The sequence below is a fragment of the Lolium rigidum genome, chromosome 1 (assembly GCF_022539505.1).
Source record: "Lolium rigidum isolate FL_2022 chromosome 1, APGP_CSIRO_Lrig_0.1, whole genome shotgun sequence".
Classification (NCBI taxonomy): domain Eukaryota; kingdom Viridiplantae; phylum Streptophyta; class Magnoliopsida; order Poales; family Poaceae; genus Lolium; species Lolium rigidum.
In genome coordinates, this window is record NC_061508.1 from 143,760,178 (window position 1) to 143,771,230 (window position 11,053).

Consider the following 11,053-nt stretch of genomic DNA (forward strand, 5'->3'; position numbering starts at 1 on the left):
CACATGTTCGGATCCGAGATCATGGCACTCGGGCCCTAGTGACAAGCATTAAGCATAACAAGTTGCAACAATATCATAAAAGTACCAATTATGGACACTAGGCACTATGCCCTAACAATCTTATGCTATTACATGACCAATCTCATCCAATCCCTACCATCCCTTTCAGCCTACAGCGGGGGAATTACTCACACATGGATGGGGGAAACATGGCTGGTTGATGGAGAGGCGTCGGTGATGATGATGGCGATGATCTCCTCCAATTCCCCGTCCCGGCGGAGTGCCAGAACGGAGTTTTCTGGTCCCGAGACGGAGTTTCGCGACGGTGGCGGCGTACTGGATGGTTTCTGGCAAGTTTCGACTTCTCCCCGTGCGTTTTTAGGTCGAAGGCAATAAGTAGTCCGAAGGAGGGCGTCGGGGGCCGGCCGAGGCCGCCACACACTAGGGCCGCGCGGGCCCCTCCTGGGCCGCGCCGGCCTAGTGTGTGGGGCCCTCGGGCCCCCACCTGGCTTGCCCTTCTGGTTCCGCCAATATTCTGGGAAAATAGGACCTTCCGCATAAATTCCGAGGATTTTCCCGAAAGTTGGATTTCCGCACAAAAACGAGACACCGTAACGCTTCCGTCGAAAACAGCGTTAGTCCGTGTTAGTTGCATCCAAAATACACAAATTAGAGGCAAAACAATAGCAAAAGTGTTCGGGAAAGTAGATACGTTTTGGACGTATCACCCGTCGCCGTTGCGCCGCCAACACCTACGAGGCGGAGACCCTCACGCTCGCTGCCGGCATGCTGCAGGTCGACCGCCTCCGCGTTGTGATGCCCTCGCCGGCGGCGGAGCAGCCACCCGCGCTGGAGCTCGAGCTCGTGCGGGGAGGGGAGGCTCCCTTGCTGGCCTCATCCGCCGGCTTCCTCCGCCTCGTCTCCTTGGTCTGCAGGAAAAAAGAATGGGAAACGAGAGGATAAGACTAGATCATAAGTAGTATCATGCATGCCATGTTGGCAAAAATATGATTTGGCACACCAATTAATGAGGTGAGAGATGAGAATGGTATCATGATATGATACAGTATCATAGCACGTAAAACTAGAAAACTTAATGGCAAACACATCATGTACACACATTTGCATTGAGATTCTACAAAACTTTAAATATAATGATACTATGATACTATCTTATGATACTATGCATTGTGGGAAAGTACCATAAATGTGCATGATACTAGTGTATGATACTTTCCATTGTGACTAGTCTAAGACGAGGAAAATGAGTGACCAGCAAAGGAAGGAAGGAGTGCGATCTGGTGGGTCCCGTGGACACGCGTCACGCGCGGACGTAGGAGGTTGCCGAACGTTTCATCCCGGGGGAATCCCATCATTTTCCAGAAAAGATATAGGTTGTTGAAAGTTTTTCCAAAAGCCACATTAAAGCTTTTGTGAGTGGTCCTAGTCGAGGCCACCCGCATGTGGAGACGCTATGCAGCTTTTATTAATTGACTATGCAACTGATGACTTAGTGGGAGACTTTGAGTTGAATGAGGTCAATATTAAAACTTTTGCAATATTGAAGGGCAGAGGGATCGATCTTTTGTTTTCTATACATATAGGTGATAGTACCCACAGATGGTTACAAACAAGCTCATACAGTCGACACGAAACCAGAAATGGCCAAGGATGAGCGTGTCCGAGTCTTGAGCCGGGGCATCGTGAAGGCATCCGGCTTCTCTGTTACAGTCGCACCACGCGTCCTCGCCGTCTCCAACCTCGATCTGCTACCTCAGAGCATCCCGGTCTCGCTCTTCTGCGCATACCGCAAGCCATCCGCTGGCGATTTCGGCGACGTGGTCGCAGCCTTCGAGTCCAAACTGCCGTCCCTGCTCGACCATTTCCTCCCCCTGACCGGCCGCATCGTCGCCGACCCGCGCTCAGGGCGTCCGGAGGTGCACTGCAACAACCAGGGCGCCGAGCTCGTCGTCGGCGAGGTCCGCGTGGCTCTGGCGAGCCTGGACTTCGGGGATCTGGGCGCGTCGCTGGCGCGGACCGGCGTCCCCGTCCAGTACGGCGCCGACATCGCGCTGTCGGTGCAGCTGGTGTCGTTCGCCTGCGGCGGGTTCGCCGTGGCGTGGGGCAGCAACCACGCGATCGTGGACGGGTACTCGCTGTGCTTGATGGCCAACGCGTGGTCCCAGCTCGTGCGCTCCGGGACGATTCCCGCCACCGGGACCCCGAACCACGACCGTTCCGTGTTCCGTCCGCGCGCCACGCCGTCGTACGGCTCCTCGGCCGGGGAGCTGTTCATGTCGTCGGAGAGTGAGCATCTCGTCAACGCTCTCACAAACGAGAGCTCCTTCGTCCGTCGCACGTACTACATCGACGCACGGGACGTCGCTACGCTGAGGACGCAGGCGAGTCGGGATCGGGAACGGGAAGATGCGGATGCGGCCGCCGGCGAGCGCGGTGCGACACGCGTCGAGGCGGTGTCCGCGTACCTGTGGAAGGTCTTTGCCGCCGTTGTGGGCGGGTCCGACGAGAAATGCCGCATGGGCTGGTGGGTGGACGGCCGACGGTGTCTCACGGCGGCGGGGTACGAGGCAGCCGCGATGCGCAACTACGTCGGCAACGTCACGACGTTCGCGGTGGCGGAGGCAAGCGTGGAGGCGATCCAGCGGCGGCCGCTTCCTGAAGTCGCGTCGATGGTGCGGGAGTCGATCAGGTCGACGGCTACGGACGAGCACTTTCAAGAGCTCATGGACTGGGTGGAGGAGCACAAGGCTGCCAACTACGTCGAGACGGCCACCGTCGGGCTGGGCAGCCCGGTACTGGCTGTGACGTCCTTCACGTCGTTCAGTTTCGACACCGACTTCGGCTTCGGGCACGCCGCGTTGGTGATGCCAACGTCGGTGAACCGCGGGAGGCTGTGCTGCGGCTTGATGCGGATCATCGCGCTCCCGGGAGGCGATGGCTGGCTTCTCAGCATGCGTGTCTGGCCGAAGCTCGCCGCCGCTTTTGACTCCGACGAGCACCGCATCTTCAAGCCTCTCTCCGCGGAGCATCTCGGCCTGGGTCAGTACAGCCGGCTCTGATCACAGGCATGATGTTTGTTACAGTGTCAGCGAATAAGCAATTACTCCCCCACCAAAAGATCTCTAATTAAGATAAACTGTTGTCTATGGGAAGATTGGTACTCATTAATTCTCGGTACTGGCAAATATGGTACTGTATGTGTTATCATTCTTTCTTCTATCGAAAGGAATTCTGCATAAACTCAATCATTATCGATCCAGATTCTTTTGGCAAGGGGATAGCAAGAAAAAGAAATATCGACTGGTTAAATGGAGTATAGTTTGTAGTCCCAAAGATCAAGGCTGGCTTGAAATTCACGATCTGGAGGTCAAGAATTCAGCTCTGCTAGGTAAATGGATGTTTAAGCTTCTTACAGAGGATAGATTTGCAAACTATTCTTCGGAGAAAGTATATTGGCTCGAAGACGCTATCCCAAGTGGTTTGGAAACCTGGGGATTCACACTTCTGGACTGGTCTCATGGCGACAAAAAATGTCTTTTTTCGTCATGGTACTTTCTCGATTAAGAATGGAGCACAAATACGGTTCTGTGGTTAGATAATGCACCCTTAAGTGAACAGTATCCTGCTTTGTATAGTATTGTTCGTCGCAAAGGTGATACCATTGCCGCAGTAATGGCTGCCTCACCCCCAAATGGGACGTTCAGACGGGTTTTGCTTGGACAAAGGCTACATGCATGGACTGCCCTAATTCACCGGCTGGGCGATATTCACCGATCGCCTGAACCGGACGAATTTAGATGAAATCTTCATGTAGATGGCACTTTCTCGGTCAAATCTTTATACAATGTGATTCTTCATTCTGATATACCAGTTGATAATAATAAGAAAATTTGGAAGATGAAGATACCATTAAAAATTAAAAAAATTGGATGGTATCTTCCTCGAGGAGTTATTCTCACCAAAGATAATCTTGTTAAGCGAAATTGGCACGGAAGTACACGGTGTGTTTTTTGTCATCACGATGAAACCATTAAACACTTTTTTTCCAGTGCCAATTTGCGAGATCTATATGGTCAGTCATCCAAGTAGCGTATACCCTGTATCCCCGACTAGTGTGGACAATGTCTTTGGCAATTGGCTTCACGGTATCGATTCAAGGTTCAAGTTGCTTCTTAGGGTGAGAGCGCTAGCAGTTATCTGGACGCTCTGACTAAGTAGAAATAACAAGATTTTTAATGATAAGAATTGTTCTTTGTTGCAGGTCATCTACATATGTACAAGTATTCTCCGTTTGTGGTTACCTCTTCAGCGAGTGGAGAACCGAGACCTATTTACGGATGTCTGTACACGGTTGGAAGCTACAACGAGGGATACTTTTTCCCTACATGGGTGGCAGTATAGTCTACGGATTGAAGCCCCACCCTCACCTTAGGCGTGATATGATTCATCGCTCCAATATGTATTTCGCCTAGTTTTTCTCCTTTTTGTGACTTGAGACACTTAAACGGCTGTGTGCATCCTGGTTATGCAGAGGCTGGATGTAATTGCTTTTCAAAGTAATAAAGCATCCTTTATCGGAAAAAATTAAGGTAGGTTCATCGGATGAGGACATATCATGGAGGTCTTGTTTGGCAAGAGTGTATCGTTGAGTATTTGAGAGTGTTTTTTCAAGTGTATTTGGTGAATACACTTTCTATCACCCAATCCCCTTCTCCCACCCAATATACTCTCTACACCATAATACACTAGACCCAATCCCAGCGTTGGCACACAGGAGTTGATATGACTAGATTTACAAACAAACTGAGAACAAAACAAATGACAGACCGTTGCGGCACAAATGAAGTAATAAAAATCAAAACTTTATGCCATTTCATTTATCAACTGCTCGGTATCACAAGTAACCAAACTGAAATTACAGTTCCAACACAAGTTTTTAGGTAATATCACCATTGGAAACTACAAGTAACCATGAAGACGAGTACAATTTCTTGATCTGAGAACATTAACAACAATCCCATGTAAAATCCTGGCAACATGACTTGGCTCATGCTGTTGCTATGGTATTGCAATTTTGCCAACATGATCTTGAATTAATAGCTGAGTGCCCAAGCATATATAACAAAACGAAGGCATTGCAATTCTGTAAAACGCATAGAAAGTTTGATCTTCTCAACATTGAAACCACGTGCTGAAGGTGGTGCCCAAAATTCATAGTTCCACAATCTAGGCTTCAAAAATGAATAGGCTTGTCTTGGACAAATACACTGACGGGGCATGCCTGCAAAAGCACGGACGGTAATTTTGTAAAGTTTCCGGCTACCCAAACTTGTCAAGCATCATAGATATGTACGTTGTAAACTTGTCAATCAGCATAGATATGTACGTTGTATATGTCTACATATTAAGTGGATACCATACTTGTTTGCATGTTTTCATCATGTGTGGAGGTAGCTCTTGTCACCCTCTTTTCGGTAAAATTGGTTTCACCTCATTTGGATCTTCTTAGCTCAAGATATCGTGTTTTTTCGTTTTGTAAAGAAAAAGAAAAGGGAAGAAGACTTTGTTGGGCCGGGCGGTACTACCGCGAGCGGTACCCGCCCAGGTACCGCACATGCAGTTTTTCTTTCAGATCCCCTTGCGGTACTGGACCGGTACCGGGCCGGTAGTACCGGCCCACTTCTTCTTGCCCAGCTAGCCTCCATCTCCACCTTCCCTGGGCCTCACCCGACCGGCCCAGCCTCTCTCAAGCGCCCCTGCGCGTCGCCCCACCTTGGGCCGCCCCGCCTGCGGCCCAGCACGCCGCCGCCTGTCTTCCCACGCTCCCACGCATGCTCGCTGGGCCGTCGCTTCCGCCACGCGCTCTGATCGAGGCTCCCGCGCGCCCGCACAGCACGCGCCGTGCTGCGCAGCTATCTGGCCCCACCGCGCTGCGCGCCTATCCTTAAAGAGCACTAAGGGCATCTCCAACCGCGCGACCCAAACGGACGCGCTGGGCCGTCCGTTTTGGGCCGTTTGGGTCGCCGCCCGGACACGCGGACAGCGGCCCGCGTCCGCGTGTCCGTTTGGGTCGCGCGGCTGCGCCCAACGCGCGGACGCATCGCAAATTGGAGAAACACGAAAACAAATTTAAAAGGGCAAATTTAAACGATATTTGATTAAACATATGCCCTATTTTGGGCAAATTTAGTACATAGCCCTATTTTGGGCAAATAAAACTAACAAAAGAAGCCCCTATATGGGCTTTTAAATTTAAACTAAAATATAAACAGAAAATAAAAAACCCTCTAGGGTTTGGTCGGCGGCGCGGTGGCCGCCGGTGCGCCGCCTAGCCCCTGTGGGCGTCGTCGGCGACGTCGTCGTCGAGGTCCCCGGGCGGCGAGGCACTGTTGTGGCTCGACCGCGCCGGGGACTCCGGCCGAGGAGACCACGGGGCCTCCTCCCACGGCGAGTGGGGGTCCGGAGCCACCCGCGCCGCCCGGAGGCGCTGCCGCTCTCTCTGCCCGGCGGCGCCGCCCGGCCTCCCGGCGCCGACTCCTCCGGCGGCGGCACCTCTCCTCTTGGCGGCGGCTGCTGCTCGGCGGCGCGGCGCCCGGCCTCCTCCCGCCGCGCCGTCTCCTCCTCCTCCTCCCGTCGCACTCGGAGGGCCCGGTCGTAGAGCGCCCGGCCCTCCGCGTCCTCCCACCTCCCGCCGCGCCGCCTCCTCCATTTCGGAGGTGCGAATGGCCGCATGGAGTTGCGGCCATTTCGCCTCCTCCTCCGCCGCCGAGACGATGAGGGCGGCGAGGAGGTCCGGGTCCTCCTCCGAGGACTCGGGCTTGGGCTCGAGCAGCAGGCGGCGGCGGTTGCGGCAATGCCGCGCCGCGGCGGGCGGCCTCTCCGATGTGGAGGCCGCCTCGTCGCGGCCGCCGGCGGCCGACGCCGACCGGCTGCTGCGGCCTCGTCGTCGTTCGCTCCGGGAGCGAACCGTCGCTTCGGGGCCATGGCGGCGGTTTTTGCTCGGGAGTGGAGTGGGGACGGAGTGGAGGGCCGGATCCCTCCAATCCCCATTTAATAGACTCCCCGGTCACCGACAGGTGGGCCCAAGGGAGACGAGGCGACCGACGACGCGGACGCGAGCGGACGGCGCGTGCCATCCGCGGACCACGCAAACCTAGCCCAGATTTGGGCCGGGTTTGCGTGCGTTCCGAACGCCGCGGCCGTCCGCTTTTGCGGTGCGTCCCCGCGTTGGGCCGGGTTTTTGTCCGGCTGGACCCATCCGGACGCGCGGGCGCGAGATGGGTCGCCCCGTTGGAGATGCCCTAAGCTCCCAGGGTTGCCCGCGCTCCTGGACGCTCCGCACGTCGCTTTCGCGGGTCCCACAGGTATGTATTCCCTCGCGCGCGTACGTGTCCTGTGTGCGTGCGTGGCCGAGGAGAGAGGTCGCGTGGTCGGTTTGGGTTGTTTGACTGCGGCGGTTCGGTTTTTCTTCCATATTTCTTTGCTTGCGGCGGCAGGTCGATTAATGGTTTTCTGTTCATCCTCTTCGTCCGCTCAGTGGGGTGCGTGCGGCTCTGGGTGGCGCGGTGGTGGCGGCCCGTCTTCTCCGTGGCGTCTGGTTCTGCTCGCTGCCCTAGATACTCCGTCCCAGCACCCAGCAGCCTCTCTCTTCCTAGTGCCGCCAGTGATCCTCGACCCCGCTCGGCATGGCGAGGCTTCCTCCATCGATCTGTAAAATCGGGAGCTCATCAACATGGGTGGCCGGCTCACCAGTTCTGCATACCTGAAGCGGGCTCGACATCGACAACAATTTCATCGTCGCCTCCCTCACCCGCGCGCAAGGAGGCCTGACCGCGATTGGAGGTATTCCCCACTAAGTTGTTTCTTCCAAAAAAAATTGTGCCGCCTCTGTCCATTCCCGATGCGCCACCACCACCTGCAGATCCTGTCCGGGGAGAGGGAAGGCCGGAGAGAGAGTAGGCTAGAGGGCGAGACTAAAGAGAGGGGAGGCTAGATGGAGAGAGAGTGGAGGAGGGGAGGGAGATGCACCCAGAGAAAGAGAGATGCGAGAGAAGGCCGGGGCTGGTGGAGATCCACAGGGGAGGTCGGCTGTGGTGCAAGGATGGGAATGGAAGGGCTTGAGTGGGTTGGGAAAGGAAAATCAAGGCGTGGAAGAAATTCGATCCGGCAATTATGTGACCTCTATCGATCCGTGTCACTGCAGCTGCAACATGGAGAAGCCTCTCATGGATTAGAGGACTTTTACAGTACCCCCAAGTAAACTGAGGCCATCCAATTCTGCCGATCGGCCGGCTGACGCCCCCCCGTACTCCACCACCAGGGCTTACAGTACTAGTCAATTTTTGAGGGGAAACTCGGGGAGTACCTCGTTCGAAGGGTCAAAACATAATTTTAATAGTAGGTTCGTCATGGTAGGGGTATTGACATGTATCTTTGTTTGTGTGAGGGCGTTTTTGCATCTTTTGTATTCGTTTGGTCTCAACCTGTCCTGGCCCGTGGGACGAACCCTAGGCGATTTTACTGGCGGCGTCTGGGCGAACGGAGCAGCCGCCGATGGGCGGATGGTGAGGAACCGCGCGGTCGTGGCGTGGGGCTGGCGTCGCCGATTCCGCACCGGCCCCAGTACGTCGGCGCCGCGCTCGATTTCGGCCTCGTGCCCCCCACTGCATCGCCGGTTCGTCGATTCCGCATCCTCGCCGCCCACTGCGCCGCCGCCCGCCGCCGCGTCGCCTCGCGCCGTCGACTCCGACGTTTCCGCGGCCCCGACCCCCATTGAGCGGCGCTGCTTCTGGCCTTGTTAGCCGCCTCGCGCCGCCGCATGGATCCCCAGACGGATGCGCTCGTGCCGCCCGGGCATGGCATCCAGGCCTCCGACGAAGCGACGCACGGCGCGGCCGTGGCGTTCAACCCTCGGGTACGTGGGCGGCGACGTGGAGCAAGGGTACGAGCGGACGTGGCGCCGGCTCCCTGGACTGGCGCCGGAGGTGCTTCCCAATCCAAATCCCTCTTATTTTTCCATACAATGTATTGCTACCTATCAATTGCTTAGATATGAATTGATGTCCCATCCAAATCCCAATCCAGTCTCTGTTTTGCTTTGGTGGGTGACAGTTTCAGTTTTAGAATTGATGTTCTTGTTAGGGATTTAGAATTGTTCTTATCCCAATGCCCTTACATGAGGTAGAATTTGTTTCCGATAAAGTAAGCTTGGAAGTTGGATTTTGTTTGTGGATTCATAGTTGAGTTCAGGACTATTGGATTTGGCGTAATTATGAAAACACAGAGAATGTACGGTTGGATGTCGGTATTAATATGGTTTTATAGGGCATGTCACTGTTCATCTGCAAATACTTCAATCTGAAAGAGCCAACCTGACATATGTTTCATGATTAGTGTAATAGCGAATACTTTAATCAATACTTTAGGTGACAATGATACAAACAACCAACATAATTGCTTAATATGCGGTTCCAAATATTTTGTTAGGGGCAAAAACTTGAGTTTTAAATGGGCAATCTGAACATAGTGCATAGGTACGTAAAAGAGATGCAAATAAAAGGTCACTCTTAAACCACATCTTCAACTTAATGCCGTAAAACAATTCAACTGGAGTGTTACATAGCTAAGCTTATTGCATAAAATTTAATCACGAACTAATTTGTATGGCCTATCAGGACAAATGTTTGTAGTAAACTGGTTTGCTAGTCTTCACCACTCAAAGTCCCAGGAACATCTTCTGTCCTCTTTCTTTTTCTGCGAGACGATCATCGAGCAGGCACTGCGTCTGGTTTTTTTGACATCTTTCTTACGTCGATCTTGTTCTTCCCGCTGTAGAGCAAGTCACATGGTAGTTGCTTCCTATAAATGTCTACATCTTTCTGCATATGAATGAATGGTGCAAGTTAAAATAAAATCATGGACAAAATTTGTAAGTGCATATACTAATTATTGCAAACCTGTGTAAATTTTTTGGAAAGTTTTTTTTCCTGTCCAGTACTGTATGAACAAGAGCACAAACAGACCACAGGAGCTTCTGCAAGAATTAGGAAAAGTTCATCAGGACTGCATTTGTTCAGGTTATTAAACTAGATCACAATGTGGTGATGAATGTACGTACTGATCTTTCTGCTTTGGCAGATTCTTAATAGTAGTTCTATTCCAAAGGTGCACATCGTAGTCTGGCCACTTGTGTGATTTAGAAACTTCTTTGAGAGTTTCTTCTGCCATCCTTAAATACGCAGCTATACCTTCTAGCTGAAAGTGTTTGTTCGAGTCAATAATTAATATAACAAAAAACAATTATTATCCGGATGATAGAGTGTAATCTGACCGTGTGTTGGAGTTCATCGCCTGGTTCCATCGATGGAATTGAGTTGAGAATCTGGATATCTCTTTCCTCTGGTTATTACTGCTACGTACCAGTGTAGTCCATGGTTCAAGGCTAAGAAAATCTGCATTGCCATAGATGAGATTACACTCTGCTGATGAATGTGCATCCTGATCTTTCTGCTTTTCCAGATTCTTAATAGTAGTTCTCTTCGAAGGATGCACATCATAGTCAGGCCACTTGTGTGTCTTAAAAACTTCTTTCAGTGTCAAGACTTTCCAAATAAGCTTGTAGATTGCTGTTTGACAGCATACCATTGTTTCCTGCGGATTAGTGAAGATATTAGATAGTTATCATTTTATTTGCTTTTTGAGAGGCCAAGAATTTGGTGCTGTTGTCCTTTCTGGAATTCCAGATATGTACCTTATCTGCTCCTGTTGCATTTATGACTTTCTGGTCTCCGGATTTTTCAGTGAATCCTTTGGTGCTGTTGGAACATGATGTATTTTCGCTTTGCTCTTGACAGATTTGGATGAGGATGGATCCTGATAGAAGGAACAACAGGACGTGTTGTTAGCATATTGACAGATCTACTAACCTTGTTTGTCAATGCAGATTCTGCCATACATCCTTGTTGGTCAAGGTAGATTGCGGTGATGACTTCTTGGCTGAAGGGGTAGATCGGTGTGATGGCTTCTATGTTGC

General features: G+C 52.3%; 1 protein-coding gene and 1 long non-coding RNA gene across 2 annotated transcripts; one reads left to right on the plus strand and one right to left on the minus strand.

Annotated features, from left to right (window-relative positions):
* Positions 1 to 1,649: 1,649 nt before the first annotated feature.
* On the plus strand, positions 1,650 to 3,080 carry LOC124652196 (coniferyl alcohol acyltransferase-like). Its single transcript, XM_047191216.1, has one exon. It carries the CDS (start codon positions 1,662 to 1,664, stop codon positions 3,078 to 3,080), a length of 1,419 nt encoding a protein of 472 aa, XP_047047172.1. The 5' UTR covers positions 1,650 to 1,661.
* A 6,813-nt stretch (positions 3,081 to 9,893) lies between these two features.
* On the minus strand, positions 9,894 to 10,423 carry LOC124682521. Its single transcript, XR_006996311.1, has 3 exons — positions 10,352 to 10,423; positions 10,139 to 10,275; positions 9,894 to 10,054 (listed from the first exon to the last, which is right to left on the minus strand). It is a non-coding gene; the product is annotated as an uncharacterized LOC124682521 (long non-coding RNA).
* Between the last annotated feature and the right edge of the window lie 630 nt (positions 10,424 to 11,053).